Raw genomic sequence first — 23,368 nt, 5'->3', positions numbered from 1 at the left:
CACCGCACACAGATGATGGCAGGCAGCCTTCCAGCCGCCGTTGAAGAAGCTTCTCTAGGATAGGACCCCTTGAGGCTGGGATGCTAAAATTCACAGGGAAGGCAACTTGTACCACAAGTTGGTGAACCCCACGTTCTGGGTACAACCCTAGACTCTGACTCCACAGATGTGGAATGGTAGACAATCCCACAAACCAAGGCAGCACTAGCCCACGAAGCATCAGCTTCCCGGGCAAGTGCATGAAGTTGTATGGGATTACTTGACCTCGCAAGGTAGTAAGGTCAAACAAGAATATGGCCCAAGAACAAGTGAACATCTTGTGGAGCGGCCATTTTAGGGCACTATCCAAGTTTAGCAGCCATGCGTGGTAAACACAAATGTGCACACTAGGAATTACAAAGAAGTTGTTGTACTCTGAGACCCCCGGCCGGCCCATAGAGCCTAGGCTTGCTCAGAAAAACTTTAAGACGAGATATCTGCACCCATGAGATGGATGGGGGTGCAGATTTATTACTCCAACACCAATCAATAAGGACAACTCAATGGTTTGACAAATGGAGTCCGTTTAATGACAAGTGCAGAAAACGGGGAGTCATGGATATCAGCAGTGATGTGATCGTCCTTCTCGCTTCAACTCCAACCAACTTCATACAAGTAGTAACATTTATACTCAAAACTCGTCATCATTGACGTGTAACACTCAAAAGTTAATATGGAATTCTATTGGTTAGGAAAAGGTAACTTTACTATAGGTACTAGCAGTATATGGTAACAGAGTGAGGGGATTGGGTAAACACTGTCAGGTGGGCATCTAAGCCCTTTCTTCAAAATGACTACTGCAAACGTCACTAAAAGTACAACGTCCCATTGGCATTGGTTCTACCAACTATAGGACCCTAGATTATTTGGTCCATTGTGATTGGGTTGGCACCAACCCCATGCATACTTTTCTACTTTGCTTAGCAGCACACAGAATGATGGCCAGGTGCCGGGTGCCCCTTAGTTACCTGGCCTTCCTCCGATTATGGTTACATTCAATTATTACTTTAGTAGCCATGTGCCAATTAGTTCCCTGCGGTTGTCCTCGAAACTGCATCTTCTGTCTGGAAAAGTTCTGATATCTCTGCTTGGTCAGGTGCCAAGCGTAGGTGTGAACCCTCACTTCTTCTTGCTCAGCTGGTCACGTGATTCCGACACCGTGAATTTGTCTCTTTTCTCTAAATTTGTTTATTTGATTTCCGTTTCACCCACCACCTGCCTTCGCCTTCTTATCTCAACCTTTCAGAGGCAGGATATTCTGTTCTTAGTTTCAATTAAACGTAGCTACTGTTTATAACTTCTATTGGTATGACCTTGGCTCTCCTGGCAAGAGCTGCTTCTGCTGAGTTTTGGTTCAGCCGTCTCTTCTCGTTTTTGCTAAATGTGAAGCTTTTCTCGTATGGCCTTTAGTAACCGCGGTTGATTCTGCTTCTTGTGCAAAGTAGAAATATACTACTACGGTGCTTCATTTGAGGTAGATTATGTGTAATGGCGCTTGCCACACTACTCTTCTTCTAAGCATAGCAAGCCACACTGTTTTCTTAGCTTTCTTGCGGTTCCAAGCATATTTACAGGTGTAAACTGGTGGAATATCTTCATCTTGCTTACCGCTGAAGCTTCTTGTATTTTGACATCATTCCTTTAAGTTCACGATATCCTTATTCATGGCGTTTCGTCTCTTTACGTCATTCTCTGGTTGTCATTTCTTCCATCTGCAAGTCCGTCCAGGCACTCGTGATGTCACCATTCATCTTCCATTAAGGCCTTTTTGGTTTCTTCAGGGACTGTACACAGACTATCTTAATTTTGGTTCATTTGTTGATATGGTTTTCTCAAGGGATATCTTACTGTCCATGGTTTTCTTGGTACTGGTACGTCAATAGGTTCTGTTCTTCTAATAGGTGCTGGGCAGAGCCCTACTGCGGCTCTCTGCTGGTTTATTTGCTTGGCATATGTCACATATCTCAGTGTGAACGTTCCTGGTACTTCAAAATGGGCGACTGGAGTGCAGGCTTTATTTGGGATCTCCTCTACATTGTAACAATATAATTGCTGCCACCAGCTCGTCTTTAGACACATACAAATAACCACAAATCCCAAGTGTAAAAGGCTAGGGTGACAAAAAAGTATCCCCATTGCACTGCATTGTAGGATACTGTGTGCAATGTAAAACAGTTACAAAAGTAAAAGATTAATGGGAAACAGTTTTCCAGTACTGATAGTTGGAAGGACTGACCAGTTTCCCCATAGCAAAATGAGCAAAAGGAAGGGGAAATGAAGCTGAAAGCTGAAGTCAGAATAGGTTAAAAAACAAAGCAAAACATTGGGGGTCCATAGACACTATGGAGGGAAAGTTCCAAAAATCCTTCCCAACACTGTGGAAGTCTGTTTGAGGTTGTGCCTCATATGCATGAAATGGCATTACTAGTGTGATGGTATTTAGTGGAACCATAAATATTCAGGGGCTCAACTATCTGTCACATTGGTGTGACCAAATGTAGTGGATTACGTACTGCACTCAGCAAAGGTGCGTGCTCTGCATAATATGCATCACCTACCACAGTGTGTCTCGTCAGCCCCGTTCCCACAGTCATCCTCTTTGTCGCAGGTCCAACTCATAGGGATGCATCTTCCATTCGGACAGGCAAAATAGTTCACTGGGCACCTATGCTTTCTGACACCTGGGAATACAAGCAGACACAGAAGGCCAATTACAAAAGGATCTCTGACAGTGGCAGAGCTGAACCACAAGCATGCAACGCAAGGCTCGAAATTGAGGGGAGCTGGGAGCCATTTAGCTCCGGCTTGCATCCTAGAAGAGCCTGATTAGCATGGCACCAAGAGCTACTTTTGGCTCCTCAGGCCAAGTGATGCTGAACAAACTCTCCTATGTGAATTTATCTCTGTGCATTTGGGACAATCTATAAACAAAATTAGGACACATCCATAAGATATGTAAGGCATAAGAGGTCATTAATAATGGACAAGATGATAGGTTTGCACCTCATGTGGAAGATAGATTTGCAGAACTCTATGTGTTAACTCCTCATTCTCCAGTGGTAGCTCCTGGTCACTTGTTAATGCCGGAGAACCCAGAGCTGCTTTTAGTTCCGGTTTACCCAATCTTAATTTCGATCCCTGTAATGTTTTAGCATTAATTTTAAGTTTCCTGGAGAGGGTTTAGTAAGAACAACTGTTAGTGTATGTGCAGGATTTCCACCAAACTAGTCATGCCTCTCACACGGCAATGCAGCAATCTTAGTGGGGTAAAGATTTACAAACCTGCACACACACACAAAAATTACCACCTAAAGGATTGACCACACAGCTTAATTACTGAAAGGATATACTCTTTATCTAAAGGTTGGGCCATTTAGATTTATGTACACAAAATGGTAATGGCCCTAAAAATCAGACCTGAATAGTAACAGTAAAAGCGTCTCTAGAACACACGATCGATGTGTAAGTGATTCTTAAGGGCAAACGGAAATCTTCATCCCCAGGGCATGCCTACGTTTTGGAAAAAGTCACTAAATGTTTTTATGCCCTCCCTACTACAATGACATTTATATCCTGCTGTGGGTTATTGATTTTCCTAACATACAACTGAAATTGCAAAACTATCAGAGGGTGGTCTTCACAGATATGGCAATTCATGGTCTATTGCCTCGATCCTCCAGTACAGAGTCCCCAGCCACTGTATGTTTTCATTACTTAAGTCTTACTAAAATAAAACTGGGTTGGAAAAGATTGAAGAAATAATTATGTTGCCAGTTTTCTTCTGAAACAGGTGGTACTATTAGCCAATCCAATAGAACTATTGACCCCAGGAAGATACATGGCTGAGACGAGACCCTTCCTCCCTTAACCCAGGATTACAAATGGTGAATTTCAGGTTGCAGACGGTTCCTGGTACCAAGTGCATTAACAAACACATCCATCTTTCTTACATGTATGCACCAAGTGTCAGACCCCTCTGCAATCTTACCTGGACAGTTGCGCTCATCTGAGTAATCGCCGCAGTCATTGGAGCCATCACATATCCAGGCAGGGGCATAGCACAGCGATGTTTGTTCACACTTCTGAAATATAACCCCCTTCACACCAAGCTTGAAATAGCTGTTGCAGTCCGTGATGCCTGTTGGGGATGCAAGAGGCGAGTTTTGCATTGCCTTAACTGAGAAATGCATTTTACAAAAGATACTGTGTGAGAGTTACAGATGGCCACTGTTACTGGGATTTTTTTAATGTGTCCACCGGTGAGAGCTTAGAAAACCCAACCTGTAGTGTATGTGCAGGGTTCCCACCAAGTTAGAGCTGACTCACAAGGGTAAGTGTTGAGATTAATTTCTAAAATCAGCCCCTGGGCGGGATCGAGGGAGGGGCTAGGGGAGAGGGGACTTTAGGAGGCCACCCTATTAATGGTAAACAGGGAAGACAGAGGTTTGCCAAAACCCAATCAAGGTAGTGTGGATGAGCAGTCAAAGCTTAGTTTCAGGAAAAGTGTGAGAGTGGTCTAAGGCTACAATGAGTCCACACAGAACACCACCAGTAATGCAAGTTAGTAAGTATGTAAACATAGAATCAAATATTAGGCCTTTAGTAAAACACCAAGCATATAAAAATCACAGGTAAGTAATGCAATCTCTCTCTCTCATATATACATGTATATAATATGAGTTCCCCTTAGAAATAAGAGGTTATATGAATTGTATAGCAGTATTCAACAGGTGAATAACCAGATCCAGGAAAACAGTTTGAATAGTGAGAATAAGCACAAACCCAGTTACCCCTTTCTTATGAAGTTCAGCCCCAAGATGTATGGTGCCTTGCGCCCAAAAGTGACAAGCTGCAACTACGGTTTCTTCAGGGAAAGTATTTCAAAACTGATGCAGTGGTGGTACTCTTTGAACATTCATTACAGCACGGTAAGTATTTACATCAGTCAGGTAAGTATCCCAACTCTATCCTATTTCCAAGGTAAGGCCTAGGAAATGATCCCGGTCCCAGGTTTGATGATTAAAAGCCAGGGCAGAGGGAGTTTAGGGACCAAGGCTCTACACCCCATGTAATCCTAAGGGGAAGGAGGACAGGGGGAGGGGGACAGAAACACGTATGGTCACTTATCCCTCCGACACCAATTCTTCCAGGTGACCCTGCAGGTTTTCTGTAATTCACTGGCCACACAATCTTCGGTCCTTGGTTTGGGTGAGGGGAACCCAGAGGTCACGGGTTCAGAGGTAACATTTCGTGTCAGAAGCAGGTTGCAGTTCTCACCAGATGGTTCCAGGTAACTTCTTAGAAGACCTCAAAATTAACAAAATATGCAAACTTCGGCAGTGCAGACCAGTCAGGACACCTTACGGGATTGGAGAGAGATTGTTATGTAGAATTTGCATCTTGTGTGATATTCTCCTCACTTGCTGAATACCCCAACACGTTTTGCTGGACTATTGGATTTGTTTTTGACTCTCCCGAGTGAGAAGGAACATTTTCCTCACTCATTCTTGTTTTGTACTCTGGGCACACCTCTTTGGGTTTCTTTTAATGGAGTCTACTTTCCTCCATCTTTTTCTATGGCATCTGTAATTTCCTATTGCAGCACACAGCACCTTCTGTGTAGTGCTGCTGGAAGCTACTTGAGCTTCGCTCTTTGGTTTTATTTTATTTCCTTGTGATAACCGTTTCCAAGGATAGGGGGGTCCTTTTTATCCTACCTAGACTTTTCTTGTGAGATCAGCGCACACCACGTTATTTTGAGGGCTGAGGGGGATTCTTGATATCCCTTTTCTCACTTCTCCTGTAACTTCTAGTTACAATAACAAATCTGAGTGGCTAGTGGCAGTGGATACTTTTTCAACCAATTATGTGAAACGTAATATGCAGGCTGCATTGGCAGCTGCAGTAAGGCCCACATGGGACACCATTGATCCAAAAACGGGTCCAGTCTTCCTTTTTGCCATCTAATGGTTTGTTCTTTCCTGGTGGTCTTCCTGGCCATGCATGGTGGGGGAGGTCGTAGTTGGTCTTCACCAGGATTACTTCGTGAAGCGCACCAGGATTACTTCGTGAAGCCCGCCCAAGGTACCAGTGTCCATAGGTCTTTGTCCTCCAGTGGGCTTGCTTAGTTCCAGTTCAAACTGGGAGGCTGGCTGTCCTTAAAGGACAGCACCCACCCAAATTTGAATGGCAGCATGCACGTTGAATGGCTGGGTTCCTCCATAAAAGTTGAGGGTCTTGATGCTGAAGCCAGAGTTGACCACTGGAAGAACCATTCTGTAGAGCAGATGAAGGACGTCTACAGCAACCTCCAGGGAACACCAGAGCCATCTGAGTGACAGCTGCTACTTCAGCCCTCTTTTCCAAGTGACAGGAAAGCTCCAGGCCAGACTACTTCCTCCCTTAAACTGGTGGGACCAACCAGTCTCAAGACAACCTACATTTCAAGCCATCCCATGATGAGCTGCAACCTTCGCCGGCTGCAAACCGCCAATACCGTGGACCTGGGGCCAGTGTGCAGTGCATCGCCTTCCCAATATCAAATCCTCCCGAAACATCCAGACCTCCAGAGGCAAGATTCTGCTCCTTGAAGTCCCCTCAACAGAGGGCTGGGCTGAGAAAGCAAGCTGAATCGACCAGGCAGTAACCGTTCTTGAATGGTTCTCTGAAAAGGGCACCAAAACCACAGAACCATGCATAATCCTTTTCTGAGAGCCTCTCCTCTGAACTTCTGCTCCGAGATCCATCCTGCCTGACCAAGAATCGAGTGGCCAGGTCTGCTGCATAGTGGGGGCATCATGCTGCATCCACTTCTTCATGCTTCAGGGACTGTAATACTCTCGTTAGAACTTACGCAGAGTTGCTTTGCTGCTCCTGTGTTGCTGAAGTGCTAATTTGTGTGTCTAGGAGTTTGCCCAAATGCGTTCTCCCAGGCCCAAAGCCTGTGCACCTACAGGGAGTCTTATCTGAAACCACAGAACCCTCTTCCCCAACAAAGAAGTATATTTACTTGCTACAAGTCTTCTTCTGGAACTCTCGACATTCTACATCCTTTGCCTTACTTCTTTTGCCCCTTAATCTGACACAGACACACTCATAACTAGATAGGGACGGACTTCTAAAGCCTCAGGCCTCTGAAATTAATTCAAGTCTTACCTGCTCTGTGTTGTGATTGATTCATTCAGGTTTTCCTTGAAACATTGATTCCAAATATTGTCAAGTGCTATTATTTACCTTGAATTACTTCCAACTGTTCTACAAGAGTGTACAAAGTGGATACCTACCAGTATTATCATTCTATGATTGTTGGCTGATGAATACTTTTGCTAACCTGAAATAACTCTTTCCCTGACATGTATTCTAAGTTCAGGCTTACCAGTGAATGGAGTTAAAACAGCAGAAATCCCACTGTATACATGTATAAAGTTTATCTTACTTACTTGAACTGAAAAGTGAATTTAACGTTCTCTAGTATGTATAATAAATAACAATATTTGTATATAACTAAGTGTCTTCTTGACTGCTTGTGTGCTCAAAAGGTCTGTTTTCTACTACAGCCCTCTCCCTCCTGGACTAAGCCTGACCACTCAGCCATAGCTACTGCAAGGTTTAATCAGAGGCCCAAACAATCAAAACTAATAGGCACATGGGAAAAATGCCCTGCCAGCTTTCCAAAAACCTTCACACTGAAAATGGGCCTATTAAGGCGACTATGTGGGTATCTTTCTGCAGTTGAAATCCAGAGAAAGCAGAAAAAAATGTAATCAGAGTGCAGATTGGAAAGGCACATCACATTGCTGGCTGAGTGTATGCAGTTATATCGAATACAAAACTGATAAAAAAAGAAAGAATGAAAAAACAGCGAATACCAAAATAATTTTGAAAAACAAAATGGGGTTGAGAGAGAATAGTTTGTTTCTTTGTTTGTTTTATTCTCTTATAATTCGCACCAGACCCGAAGGTAGCCGGGCGCAACAAAAAAGAAAATGCGAAGCTTGGGTTACAGGGTCAGGTCATGGGTTACATACAGTGTACAGATACAAAATACAATATATCTCAGGTAGGTGGCATTTGCATTTTACATACAATGTACATACAAATACAATAAAGATAGTATATATACAGACACTAGGTGGACAATGTCTAAATGGTGGCCAAGTAGGCAAAGTGAGGCGGTCCATAAAATCAAAGGCGAATAGGATAATGATGCGTATATGCTGGGGTTGTGTGAGGATAAGTGGGCGCCAAAGGGCTAAGCATTGGCAGACCTCAGCAGATTAATGTAGTTAGTTCTGAATTTCAGAAAGGGCTGCTCCTCGCATAGGGTGTTAAGCGGTGAATTCCATAATTGGACTGCTTGGACCTGGAAGCTGCTGCCCTCCGCCTTGGATAGCCTGAATCTTGGAATGATGAGGCTATTGGCATTTGAGGTTCTGGTAGGGCGCGTGTGTTCTTTTTTGTGAATTTGTTAAAAAGATAGCTCGATGCGGCATTGTTCAGGGCCTTGTGGACCAAGGACACTACTTTTAAGTGAATCTTGTTTTATAGTGGTTTGGGGGTGGGGGAAGCGTATTATTAAAAAAAGGGGGGTTGAGAGGAACCCCCCAAAAACAACTAAAACTGATTTAGTTATTTTTTACTCGTTAATTTTTCATTAATTATTTCATTTGTTATAATTGCATGCAACCTTGGCTGAGAGTAATGCAGCATTTTCACTGAAACTGCCACCCATCAAAAGGTGATGCACTATGAAAACTCAGACCTAATTTTCAGCATGAAAACGAACAGCAGATGATCCCAAAAATATTTTATGAAAGACTGGATTAAACTGCCCTGTACTTCCAGCTATCATATTTAAAAATCAATGCTGTGTGAAAAGAAAGAAGAAATCCCACGATGCAAAAGCAAAGTGAACCATGATCAGTAAAACACACCGTATTTCAAAGCATAAAGGTTGATATTAGAAAATGCAATATGTGAGTTTATTCAGCCAAGGACAATCTGTGGGTCTCTGGGCAGAATTTGCAAATGGCTTCCCCCACTGCAAGCCTGTTGACCTCTGGATCTGTAAATGGAATTCCAATGAGCTCTTGCATCCAGCTATTTACAACTGAAAAAATGTATGGCCTGCCCTTAATGGTGTTCAAAGCAAACCTCCCCTGTTGCCAGACCTGTTGTCTCTGAAGGCTAATTTCTTTGCAGGACAAAAGGTGGAATGTAGGGAGGATCTGCAGTGGGAGATCTCTGTGTAGCCGATGCATCCCAACTATTTACGACACTGCAGCCCACCAACTTCAAACAAAGACTAATGGCTTTTAACTTGGCCATAAAAAAATGTTTTAAACAGTCCAGGGAGCTCTGATCCCATGGTGGACAACAATGGGAACTGGCCTGAGGAAAGAGCTGAGATTTGCATACATATGACATTTCACATTAGTTTAAACGGACCATCATAACTGATGCATTTTCTCAGAAACCACAAGTCGCACTGCATCCATTTATGTGTCATTTGTAAGATAATTTCAAGGCAATTTAGGAAATAAAATGTGACTTAAGGGAATGTAATAGCAAGCTAAAATGTGTTTCTGGCTGCTCTGAAAATGTTCAGAATTTAAGAGTTGACGAGCTGGTGGAGTGTAAAATTAGGTATTTGGAGAGTAAATTGCAGGTTCATAACGATTATACTTTCTGCATAAACGGCAAAAAATTGGCACACACACACACATGGAATACAGTGCGAACCCGGTTGTCGTTTTATTAAATTCCCCATGATTAGCTGAAGTGGAAATATTTAAGCAATAAGCCCCAAGCCGCGGGGGCATTACAGTCAGGTAATGCCCCCACGGCTCGGGGCTTATTGCTATTAGTACCCCAGCCCGCAAGATTGTGGTACTAATAGTATTGTTTTTCTGTTGTGAAACGCTGCAGCGTTTCAGAACAAAACAAAAAAAGTAAAACAAAATGGCCACCGGGAAGGGAAAACGTCAGTTTTCCCTTTCCATGGCGGCCATCAGAGCGGACGTGCTGGGAACAGAACTTTTCCCAGCGTGTTCACTCCTGAAAAATGACCAAAAAGAAGTTGGGTTGAGAGGGCAGGGAGGGGATTGTTTGGAGGGTGGGGGAGAGGGGCAAAACACTTACCTGAATCCCTGGCGGGGGGGGGGTGGCAGCCTTCCACCGTGTGGAGGCTCGGAGCGAGGACTACCCCGTTTCAAACCTCCTCATTGACTGAGGGGGCTGCCACGCCCCCCACCGGGAACAAAGGAAAGGAATCCCGGGTGAGGGATGCCCGGTTGGGTAAAGCCCCGGCGAGAGCCAATCAGATTGTTTGTTACATTCTGATTGATATATATATATATATATATATATATATATATAATGGCATCCATTAGTAAATTACGAAGTTTTGCCATTTAGCTCCTCTCTGGCTGAAGTTCACATAAGAAAAAAAAGGGGGCGAAAAAAGGGCCATTTGAAATGGGAGTTGCAATATTTCTGTTTTAGACTCCTGAACCATTCTTTAGACAGGGGCCAGGCCTGGGGGTTGGAGAGAAATGTGAAGGACCAATCAAAGGTGTGAGAATTCTTTCAGGGCACTGCTGAATATTGTAATCTTGGTGGTCTCATCACTGGTATATAAAGTGGATGCACTGAGAGGAGAGCTGCAAGAAAATGACCAATGAAAGAGCTGCAAAAAGATTACCAAGTGGGACAGCTGCCCAAAATGACCAAAGAAGATTTGCTTAAGTTTTATCTGGGTGGAAACATTGCTGCGGAGACTAGAAACGCAGAGGCTGTATTTCTTCACTGGACCCAGAGAGAGAGAAGTGCTGTGGGATCCCATTGACTGAAGTGCTGGCTAGAATCCTGTTTTTCCCTACAAGCAAAGCTGCTCAGTCCCTGAGTGCCAAGCCCAGAGATTCCCAAAAGTATGTAGATTGTCCAACAAAAGGTCATTGGGGAGGCTTTATTAAATTAACCAATTCCCTCTCATTGGTGGTTACTTCTCCATTAGAGGGGGTGGGGGGTGGGCAAACTGTGTAGATCCTGATACTATTTGACTGAATATTAACTTAATTCCCCTTTGGCAAAATACCACTGGTGATTTTTGTTAATATTCGAAATTAACAAAGCTCATTCCCAGTGTACACTGAAAACTATAGACTAATGTAATTGGGTAATTCTATTTTTCCTGTTGACCCCAACCTCTTTAAAAGGTAGAGGTGCATCCTTGTGCCTAAACTAAAAAAAATCCCTAAACTGCCAACTTCCCCAACACAGGCTTTTAAGTGGAGGGGGGTCTGAAAATCCAAAATTCCCAAAAATCATCCCCATTTTTCAGAGCAACTTCCCCAATACAGGCATTTAAAGAGGAGGGGGTCTAAAAATCCAAAATAGATAAATCATCCTTTAAGTGAGCGGGTCTGAAATTCTAAACTCTGGTGAAATAATAATTGCCATATGCATTTGTACAAATATGTAAACCAAACTGCTAGCCACTTTAAGCGTGCAAGAAAATCGAAATTACACAGCATTGCAAATGTAAATTGATTTTGTTCATTGACCAGTGTTGATTATTCCTTCACTTGAAATCTGTATAAAGTAAAGTACTGTGATGTATGTTTTCCAAATCAACTTGTGTGATCTATTTAAGTAAAATTAAGTTAGGCGGCGTGTGTAGTTTTAGTGCAATCTCCATTACCTATAATGCAAATAAATATAAACATATTGTCTGTACACCGGCCGGGCTCTTGGCTCATTGGTGGCACAGGTCGAGGGATCCAAGGGGCATGATATGCATCTGAAATAGGGCTGAACAAACAATCCATTAAACAGTTTGTGTGACTCTTCAATTGGGAGGGAAGGAACTCCGTGTGTTGAGGGTGGCCTCTCAATAAACCGTTACACTATCAAACCTTTTGCGTGGTTCAGGCCTATACTAAGAGTTGGAGTCCTGCACACTAAAAGAGTCCTACAATAGGTGAACTTTAGTAAACTCCCTAACAATTGTTTCAGTAGAGGTCACCATGGTCAGGCGGCAACAGGCCATCTTCCTGCGGTGAACACAGAAGCAGCCCCAGCACAGCTTCCCTTGTAGCGAGATGGCTGAAAATGCAGGGATATGCGACTTATGGCAGAAGCTGAACTCCCAGGGCCCTGCTTGGAATGGCCACATCTGCAGCGAGGTAGCCCAAAAAGGAGCTGATCAGTCCACCAGGTGGTCCAGCAACACTTCCGAAGGCTTCCAAGGCATGGATCCTAGATCAGGGGTCGAGACTGGTTGTTCCCACCAGTCCAGGGGTCAAGCACTAACAAGGGGTCTTCTGAGACCAGGCAGAGGAGCAGCTCTTCACTGGGCCAATCACTAGAGTCGATGCTTGTCAGTTGCAGGAGTCTTATTCCGGTCATCAGCAGGCTACTTTTCCTCTGAAGTCTTGGTTCCAGCGATGATCTGTTGAATAGCTGCAGGAGCCCTCCTTTTATCTATGAGTCAGGCTCAGAGCTAGCCCAAGCCCACCAATGGCAAGCAACTGCTAGTCATCACATCCATTCAGCAACAAACATGTGGGTGCCAAAGGATGTGAATGGGACCAAACAGACCCCATGGCACTCGTCTGGCTCACACACCCCAAACCAGTTTGCAACCGAAAGCAGCAGATTTCACCAAGAAAGTGGTTACCATAGATGGCTTTTCCTGATCTGAAAAGGCAAGAATAAGGACGGAGGACAAGATGGCCAAACAGCAAGCGAAAATCACATGGCACTGCCATTTTAGGGTGCTAGCCACCTTCAGTTGCCATTTGCATTAAATCAAATAGTGAAAGAGAAAAATATCAAAAAAGGTAAAAATCACAAAGCTTCCACTAGCTTGTCTTAGGCACATCGTCAGTGAAACCAAAAAGCCACTGGGTGAAAGGTTAGAATGAAACAAAGTATGGTAACTGCACTTCACTGTAAGGTGATGCGTGCAATTGTACAAGAACAAGAATTCCAAGAGAGACAAAGTCTCCCAATACGGACAGTCTTAGTGACTACTCGGTCCCCCCATGAGAAAGAGCAAAACAGGCAACGGAAGTAAAGCAGAAGGCTTTAATGACCTCCAAAAATCAGGACAGGGTTTTAAAATAAGCACACAAAAAACTGCGGGTCCCATAGAAATCTAATGCCGGGAAAGGTGACAAAATACAATGTTTTCAAACAATTCCTATGACAAATGCTAAAAGCCAGCCTATCCGGCGGGACTCCATGTTATACGCTCAGGCATTTACGATCCTTTACCCTAATGGGAGCAAAGGCAAAACAGAACAACGAGCGGTCTTGGTTTTCCATGTTGCAATTAGATGGTCCACGAAAAACAATCAAAATCGGGGCTCACGTCAAGGGACCATGCAGGCGAAAGGTGCCCATCCACTTTGAGAGGGTGGACGCTGTCCCCCTGCGTGTTTCAGAAATGTAAAAATAATTAGCAGGATACAGTGCCTCGGCCGGGAATATAACCCTGGCATCATGGCTCCGAAACCACACGCAGAATCACAAGGCCACGGGAATCGATCCTTGTACCCTAAAAAGAATGTATATTGACATCGTCCTATACATGGCATGTTTTGGTACCAGGTCTTAGATTTAAAATGTGCATGCATTTGAACTTAGTAAGTTGATTTGAAAATCTGTTCTATTTGCTTTTCTTTGTGTGGTTTTTTTTTGGACAGGAGAATAGCGCTGTGGAAACTAGCGCCTAGATACCTATGGATTATGTGCGCTGTCAATAAATGCAAAAAAGAAAATAAAACCGTGAAAGACGAGCCGACTGAAATGTGCATATGTAGCTTTGATGTCCTGAGACATTTCACTAGGCCACCCAATTTTTTTAAAATGTATTATTCTTTTTTAATTTTTTTATTTAAGGACTCGAGCCCTGATCAAAACTGCAGGGAGAGGGACTGCACACACGAAGTGCATGCGCACGCTGTGCCCTCCATCCATGCAATGTCCAGGGAACTTGAAAAAAAATAGCACAATAACAGCATGTTGTGGGCCAGCCACTTGAAAATGGGATTTCTTAATGAAACCTCATTAGATTTATGAAATGCCTTTTCCGGGTAGAGCGATGGCCAATGTTTACTCAGTTATGTGTTATCGCACCAATGTTCAGCTTTGACCAGGCATGTGAATAACCAAACGTAGGCTTCGTGGACATAATATTTCTAAAAAGATACCATGGGATTTTATTCTATAGGACAGTTTAACAGTTGTAACCAAAGGTTCTTACAAATAGATTAGAATGAAAATGAGCTGCCACGTTTCACCCAAATAAAGTTATTGTGATGTAAGACATAGCACGTATCCAGGATTATGGCTTGCTAGATTATTTTATTTATACATTTGTATAGCGCACCAAGCCCTGGGGCATCTGGGAGCTTAATTTAAGAATATGGTTACAAGTTGGTTTGCTCTGGTACTAGGTTACAGTCGTACCACAGAGCTTGCATGTGTGTTAGGCTACACACAGGTTGTCATGGAAGCGGTACATTGTTTACATGTACGGTTATGGCTCACGTTTCATCCTTGGTGCAAAAAAGGAACGCTATTCCAACAACAACACAGTAGAAACAGACTGAGGTTTATAGGATGCATTCCTTGCCAAGGTCAAGATGCAAAAAAAACACGGGGGTCAAAACAAATGTCCATGGATCTCTAAAGTTAGGCACTGCTCTAGTTCTCAATGGAGATGCATTGGTTAGGCTGTTACCTGCGTATGGGGGCCTGTGCCAGAGTGTGCTCGTGTGAGTGCGTGTATATGTATATGTGTACACCATTTTCTCTGTACCAAGCCCCAGGTAATGCGTGTTTGAGGCACTGTTTCCTCCATACTGCTACAAGGGTGAGGTGCAGAGAACCCCATTTCACATGTATCAATTTCCAAATTAGCTCTGCATGAGTCACCTTTGGCTATACCACTTCACAAACAATGAGGCATTCTCTCCCTCGATGCCAGACTACACCCTCCAAACTAGGGTTTCAGCGATTGGCTCTTTCAAATAATGATGTATGTTCCAATAGATGTGGGTGTGGTGTTTCTGCTGTACGATTATAGTATACTATACACACAGTTGAGGCTACCTCAAAACAAAGCTATATTCCCTCCACCAGTGAGGGTTGGAGACCTTTCAAAGATGTGGGAGCCATACGATTTCAAGAGTTGGGAGCACTGGTTTCCTCTTCTCCTAGAGAGGAGTTTGGAGAATTCCAATCTGCTGGTTGAGGTTGGAACCATTGTGCATTGATGAATGCCTAGTATCTTCTTTGCTGGGCAAAGGCAACCACTGGAGGCGAAGGTGATCACTCTGCAACCTCACAGGATTTACCCAGCCCCACAGTACAAGGAACTGTTAGACAAGAAGTGCACAGCGACATCATCGAATCCATACCATGCAAGGGCAGCCCTTTCACCCGCAATACAGCCATCGGGCCAGCCGCATACTTACTACAGTTCATCTCATCTGAGGCATCGTCACAGTCAATAAACTGATTGCAGCGGCTGGTGTTTGCGATGCAGCTCCCATCACGGCAGCGGAACTCCTCCACACTGCAACTGGTCTCTGCAAGACAAAACGTTCAGAATCAAGCAGTCGGTCTGGTCTAATTCCGCTTTTTTTTTAAAAAAAAAATCCTCCTGTACTTGTTTATATTAATCAAATGTGCGAGTTTATGGTCCATGCGCACAGTACGGCAAAGAGCTGTTCTCCAAGGAAGCGAGTACACATTACAAAACAATGTTTCGTTCAAATGATGCCAACTCCCACCAAACTAGTGAGAAAGATGGTCATCAACAGCTGCAATTAGTAAACACCTTACATCTCACGAAGGGTGTGGGGGAAGAAAAGCGTTGGACTACTTACATAGACCATAATAGTAACAAATCAGGCAAACAAACATTTTTTTAGACCTTTTTTGGCAAGTGAGGTCCTTTTTCCACGCCACATACACCTGCAACCCTCGGCCCATCCCCCGCTCCCCGACACCTACTGGGCAGTCCACAAGGATGTCTGTACGGGGGCCTTGCCTGCCTTTTTGACCTTTAGAGTAGCACTACTGCATACCTTAAAGCAGTAGTCAATAGTAACACTATTCCCGCTTTAGCTTTTAGTGGATTATTCACTTATACAGAGGGTTCCTGGTGGCTGTTCATCTTTATTTTATTATTTTACTGGTGCACCATTGAGCGCCAGGATATATTTTTTACCAGCGCATAGCCCTTTGTCCTGTGTGGTGGCTCGATTGGCTACAGTGTCGAATTGTCACGCCGAACAGCTATCTTTGTGGACCCTCCTCCACCTGCTCATGGGTAGGAATGGCCACATATGGTCCTGCTGTTTTGCAAGCTCTGTCCAGAGCTCGACAACTGTGTTACACTGGGTCAGCGTCACATACACCCTAACGCACATCCTGAGCAGAGTGATTTCACAAATGCATATGTGCCGTTATTGCACTGTCCTGATTGGCTGGCCACCATAACCTGAATGCTGAATACCTGTGGGTTGATAGGCTGGTTTACCAAGTCCCTAGTGAATCTGTGCATCAGTGGAAGACTGTGCATTACTCTGCCATTCTTTGGAAATCATTTGAAGACTGATCAAGACAAGCTGCAGCTGATGGTTAAGAAAGACTTTGTTGTGCTGCTTTTGTAGAGAAGCAGATGTACACGCCATCTGTAGTACCCGCCCCCTCACCTCCGTCATAATGGAAGAATAAGAAGACACTACGCATGCCACCAGGTATCATCCCAATACCATATCGAAGATATGAGAGACGCTATGCGCTCAGACAACCGCATCGAATGTACCCTGAAACCGACATGGTAGAAGGATGTCTGCAAACACCACTGGACATAGAAGAACTATAAGTGAAGTCTGAAAAGTGTAACATGACGTCATGAAGAGAAGACATGAGGACGCACTGAAACGATATGAATACTTAAACAATGAAGATGTAACTCAAGTAACAAAGGGAAAATATATCCGAATACAAAGAAACCATATACACTAAGAAAATAAGTGAGAAAAGACAGTAGATATATATACGCAGAAATGCAAGGGAATTGAGATATATAGAAGATTATAACACGGGTAAACCAGCCACGATAAGAAAATGGACGTCAACTCTGTATAAATAGTAACCAAGAAGTCTGAAGGAGAGAGGCCAAGGCTGCAGATCTGACAGGCACTGGAATACAGCTCTGTGCAAGAACAAAGAATATTTGTTTGGCTTACAATCCAGGATGCTTCAGCAAGAAGCAATTGCAAGGAATGAAAAGGAGTTGAATAGGATAAGCTACATACGCACTACATATTTCTCTTAGACTAAGCAAAGAAGTTAATATTTGCAAGTGCCAAGTATTGAACAATTGAAGATGCATAAAGCATATGCAAGACGGAACCACCAAGTCTCCAGAGGCCTAGAGGAGTAATATAAGTGAATTAAAGAGCACTAAATAGAAGGTCAGAATGGACAAAGTCGTGGTCTCCTCACACGTGGTTCAAGACCAGGAACCAAGGTCTATTAATAAAGCTCCAGATGAAGATAGTGATGTACCTCCACTTCCTGTAAAGTTTTCAGAAAAAACAGTCAGCAAGGTCAACTACAAAGAAGCAGCCTTGGCTTATGGCTGAACTGAAGCAATATGGTAGGCTAATTGGACAAGTGGGCAGTTGTCTGACAACGTTCCCCACACCTGGGTTTCGCTGTGCTTATGTGTATTGATATGGCATTTATAATGCGCCTATACACAAGTGTTTCAATGCACAATGAGGCAAGGGAGGGGAACAGAGGAAAGGCAGACAACGATCTTACTAGGCCAGGTGACATTGAGCTCACGCAAGTGCAGGCGAGGGGGGGGGTGAGTGGGAGGGGAAGCGCAGTACATAGGATAAACAAACAAGAACAATAAGTAATAAGTGCGGCCGGCTGGTGGCAGGGTAGTGCGGACATCAGGTGTCAAGTGCTGGTAGGGTGTTGTAGGGATACAGAAACAGCCCCAGAGTACAAGTGTTGCCAGGGGAGGGGACCTGGGCCCGAGAACAGAGGGTGGCCAGGTAACCAGTGCAGTTTCAGCCAGGAGTTCAGCAGGGCAGAGGAGGAGAGAAAGCAGAAGCAAAGGAGAAGGTCTTGAGGTGCTTCCGGAACTGGAGATGGTTCGCCTCAATTTTCAGAGAGGCAGGGAGGCTGTTCCAGTGGGAGGCCCCAGCCGAAGAAAGATCTACCACCAACTTGTTGCTTGGAGAAGCGACTGACCCTGAGGGAGTTGGAGACGGATGAGCGAAGAGCTCGAGAAGGAAGATATTTAGGAAGCGAGAGTTGAAGATATTGAGGCCCCAGAAGGCCTTGTGGATCATGCAGAGGGTTTTGAACTTAATCCTTGGGAGCCAGTGCAGAGATTTCAGTCCTGGAGAGATACGATCCCTGGGCTTCAGGCCAAAGACAAGTGTTGCAGTCCTGTTTTGGATGAGCTGCAGAGGGCGGAGAGTAGAGGCAGGCAGTTTTAGAAAGAGGCTGTTGCAGTAGTCCAGCCTAGAGAGAACAAGAGCTCTGGAGACAGTGAGCTTCTGGGGGAAGGAGAGGAAAGGAAGACTACCTCAGGAGGTGCAGCTGGTAGTGTGACTTCTTAGAGACGTCAGAGATGTGAGGAGAGAAGGAGAATGTGGAGTCGAAGATGACCCCAAGGTTTTTAGCCTCAAAGGTGGGAGTAGGAAGAGGGCCAAGAGAGGCCGGCCAGAGAGTAACAGGAATGGAGGGAGCAGGTGTGCCGATGAGGAGAATCTCATTATTACTGGCATTAAGGCAGAGATCATTGGCGGCACACCACCCCTGGATAGCCGACAGTCAGAGATGAGAGAAGGAGGTGGCTGAAGGGAGTGTCATCCGCATAGCACTGAAAGTTGGGGCAGAGAGCAGCAATGCGGTGCGCAAGAAGTGCCTGGTATTGGTTGAACAGGTAGGGACAAAGGTTAGACCCCTGGGGAACACCACTGGTAGAGATAAAGATAGAGGAAAAGAAGTACCTGGGAGGTTTATCGGAGAGGAAAGAAGTCAGCCAAGCCAGGGCCTGATCGGTGATACCCAGGTTATCACAGACGGTTGAGCAGGATTGCATGATTGACCGTGTCAAATGCAGAAGAGAGATCAAGTATGATGAGGACACAGGGGGTGTTGGAATCAAGGTTGGAGAGTAGATCTTCACGGATGTTCAGGAGAGCAGTTTCCGTGCTTCTGGCAGCTCTGAAGCCTGACTGGTGGCCATGGAGACAACCAACAGATTCTGTGTGAAGATTAAGCTGGGAGATGGGAAAACTCCTGGAAACGTTTGCCAGGAAAGGAGTGATGGAGATTGGGCGATAGTTAGCCAGGAAGGACGGGTCGGCAGAGGGTTTCTTAAGAAGAGGGTGCAGAAAGGAGTGCTTTGGGGCGTGGGGAGAAGACTCCAGTGGCAAAGGAGTGGTTGCAGAAGTCAGCCAGAGCAGGAGCCAGGGTGCCAATGTGGTCCTTCATGGTTTTGGAGGAATAGGGATGAACCTGTTTTGAGGAGACTTTCATAGATCGGACTTGTCTAGAAACCTTGTCTGGGGAGAACAGGGGAAAGGCAGGGAGGGAGGAGAGGTGGCTGAAGAAGGACAGAGGAAGAGCATGGAGAGGAGGGGGAGAAGAAGAGAGATGATAGGATGTCCTGAGGTTTAGAGATGAAATGAGAAGCCAGAGCCATGCAGAGGGGCTGGGAGGGGACAAGAGAGGTCGAGACTGCAGCAGAATTGGCCTGTTCCTTGCAGATTTTAAAGAGTTTGGCTGAGTCGTTAGATGCCGCAGAGACACAGGCTTGGATGCAAGCTCTCTTCTTGGTGAGTACAGAGCCTGTATGTGCTGCTATGAGCCAAATATCCAAGGTTGTGAGCAAATGTCAACTAATCAGGAGGGACTATGTAATGATGGATTATGAATTGTTGCAGAAGCTAATCTGCTGCTTGTTATTCTGCTATTATCTGTATTATATGTAGTTAGAGGTAGTTCAAGGCGTGCTTACTTGTTAGAGGCAGTCAATGAAGATACAAACACCTAAATAAGCTATAGGTATAGGTATATATGTTATCTTAACCAATCCCTCAGTTCGATAGGTTTTTACTTTTTGCCATGTGGGATGACATCAGAGCTGGCGTACATTAAGGTATAAAGCATTTTGTGTAATGGAAATGTATTCCAGAGCGTGTGAGCTACAATCTGTTTGTTCTCAGCTCAATGAAGTAGGGAAGCCTGGTGAACAAAGTAGTATTTTGTCATTTTCTTTGAGTCTTGCCGTTTATTTGGGCCCGAGATCATTAATTGATAACACCATCTGGAACTTGGAACGCTCCAGGTGCAATTGCAAATTTTGGTAGCAGTGTGGATGGTTTAGATGCAGAGATACCTGGTTTCCGGTTGTTAAGAAGATAGAAGGGACTGCATCGAACTCCAGAACAAAGTATTTTTTATGGGATTCCTGCAGAAAGGCCAAGGAAGGATGCGCGACACACTCCAAGTTGGAGTAAAATAGAAATGAACTACTTTTACTAGAAACAGTAAAGACGACAATCGTGGAAATTGTTGTGCACATTTATTTTAGGGTTGTGAAAAATATTAGTGTAAAAGGTTGACTTTTTTTAAAAGTGTGATAATATAGGTTTTAGGCTAAAACTATAGAACAAAAGTACATAATTCGACTGGTTATCAGACACTAAAAAACAAGTGACTGGCGCCAAACATAGGAGGGTAGTAGTTAAGAAAAAATAGAATAAAATAAGATTGAAAGTTAAAAACGACTTATTATGGGGGACACTGCCCTACTACACTTGTTCAAAACATTACCAAGAAACAAACCCAAGATTAGGAAATACCATGCCAAATGGGTAAAAAGCATGGCTGACAAAACGTTCATGTGCCTTGGCCTCAAGAAGGTTCGCTATCAAGAACAGTATTGCAAGACATGACAACATACTTGCATGCTGCATACACAGGAAAGAAGTTACAGAAAATGTTAGCCATTTTAGAATTATGGAAAATGTATCAGTGAGGAAGAAGGCCCTGCCCGATAAGGAGTGGATGCTTAATGAGCAGAAAGGGGAGGATGTAACGCCTGTGGCTCCTCTTTCTCCTCCTAAAAATGCTATTATAACTGAGGACAAGCAATCCTCTAATGGAGTTAAAACTAGCAGCGGGGTATGTTAATCTGATATATGCGCCCTTCTTATAGTAGTGAGGACAATATAGAAAAAAAAGAATTAAGAACGTAAATATGTCATCACACAATAAACATAAGGAGCGTGATGAAAGAAGTGACAGATAGAGATTGAAGAAGAAGCTAAGAGACAACAAGGAGAGAAGGATAAAGCCAATGAAGTGACAATAGTACAGAACGGGTGGATGGGAGGACAGATATTACTCAAATTAGACACAAAGTATTGATGTTCGAGAGAGAAAAAAAAGGAACGGGAAAAGGAAGGAGAAAGGGCATATGAAGAGTAGAAGGAAAAAAGGTATGAAGAACAGAAAAAAGAAAGAATAGAAAATAAACATGAAGAAACAGGAACAGATTGAAAGAACGTAGGTTGCATAGAAGGTGAGAGGAAGAAGCGAAAAGGGAGATGAGAAGGGAAGAAGAAATGAGTAAGGGATAAGGGGATGACTAAGTAGATCACATTTAATAGATCTATAATACCAACTGAAGCACAAGATCTATGGGAAGAAGAGCGTGTTACAACAGTCCGGCAGGGAGCTGCAAGGGATACAGACAAAACAGACATGGGCTGATGAGCATAAGGCAGAAGGCATAGGGAAAAGGATTGGGATCTACAAATGAGGGAGAAAGATGGTTACAAGACAAAACGGAGTATCAAAGGATTTCCACTGAAAGAAACATGAGGAAGATTAGATGACAATGATGGACGAGCATAAAATTCTGTCCCTAATCAGACTAGATCTCAATGACGAGGAAAGGTATAATAGCCATACCAGCTGGGGTATAACCATGTCACACACAAAGGGAAGAAAACGAAAGAGCACGAAGAGAAGGCGTATGTGGTTTTTTCAATAGATTTGAATATAGAAAGAGGGGTAAAGTGGTCAGATTTAGACTACCCAAAAGAAAAAACACCATAACCTACACTGTATTCCGAACAACCACAAGCATGGTTGCACAGTGCAGGGGATATATCCCCACCTTATGTAAGTAGATTAAGCCCATTGCCAGGACGAAGATGAATGGGTGAAACTATCCCCACCTGGAAGACAAAAGTGTAGGTGGGTACGATTGTAGACCATGATTTACACAATTCCCATTATTAGACAAAGGGGGAGGACGACCACAATATATATCATGGTCAGAAATGGACAAAGATCATTTGAAATGTAAATTGCCTAGTTTGATTGCAGGTGCAGGAAAATTGATTCATGAGTTAGAATGGCAGCGGGAATGACGTTAGCAGTGGGTCACATAAAAGGCCTACTAGCGGCTATTCTAGAAGATGGAGCGGATGACATTTGGAGATAAGCAGGATATGCAAATGTAACAACACAAAACACGACATGACGAAGTGCCATTTAATAATTGTAGCGCAGACATATAGAGGACGCTTAGCGTATAATATCCTGACACATCAGACACGGGTGTGATTATGACATGGAAATTGGGGGAGGACGAAGATCCTGTTGCTTTTATTCAGGAAATTCAATAACGTTGGCGTCTTGAGACTAGGGAACCATGGGATAAAACGCTAGCATTATTCTATCATTTTGTGTCAGGGACTGCCTCAGCCAGTGCAACGGCAGATGAAGTGACAAGTAAGGATGGAAGCAAAGCTATGGCCAGAAATACAGTTGACTATCGTATATCATTGTCAATTATTACAAGAGAAGAAGAAAAAAATGAGAATAGAAAGCAGGAGGAAGCTAAGTTAGCTCAGAATCTTTTTCGAACTTTGCCATAGAAGGAGCAGTATTGACGAGCGGTGAAGGGGTAGCCACACAAGAGTTACAGCCAATGCAGCCAAGCAGTGTAGGGTACCCTATAGATCAAGGTGGGTAACATTTCTGGTCACAACATAGAGGGAATGGACCTAGAGGACAAGGATGTCAAAACCCTCAAGGGGGAGGAGGATTTAATGGAGGACAGCCGCAACAATGCTGGACTTGTGGTAGGATGGGACATATAACCAAACGTGTAGAAGTAGTGGGGGCATGCAGCAGAACTGGCAACCTCCAAGGGGGCAGGGTCTATTCTCCACAATATAACAGAACCACAGGAGTGTTA

General features: G+C 44.0%; 1 protein-coding gene across 2 annotated transcripts in view; it reads right to left on the bottom strand.

Moving 5' to 3' along the window:
* Nucleotides 1-23,368, bottom strand: part of LRP1 (LDL receptor related protein 1) — a 1,300,039-nt gene that overhangs the window by 406,801 nt on the left and 869,870 nt on the right. For both annotated transcript variants that reach the window (XM_069653565.1, XM_069653566.1), the window contains exons 48-50: nucleotides 15,525-15,638; nucleotides 4,028-4,177; nucleotides 2,598-2,720 (exon numbers count right to left, since the gene is read on the bottom strand). In XM_069653565.1, the coding sequence (XP_069509666.1) occupies nucleotides 2,598-2,720; nucleotides 4,028-4,177; nucleotides 15,525-15,638 (387 nt within the window). The remainder of the gene's footprint in view (nucleotides 1-2,597; nucleotides 2,721-4,027; nucleotides 4,178-15,524; nucleotides 15,639-23,368) is intronic.

The sequence above is a fragment of the Ambystoma mexicanum genome, chromosome 3q (assembly GCF_040938575.1).
Source record: "Ambystoma mexicanum isolate Mex_15411 chromosome 3q, UKY_AmexF1_1, whole genome shotgun sequence".
Classification (NCBI taxonomy): domain Eukaryota; kingdom Metazoa; phylum Chordata; class Amphibia; order Caudata; family Ambystomatidae; genus Ambystoma; species Ambystoma mexicanum.
The sequence above is the reverse complement of the archived record's forward strand: the minus strand, read 5'-3'. Positions and strand labels throughout refer to the sequence as shown.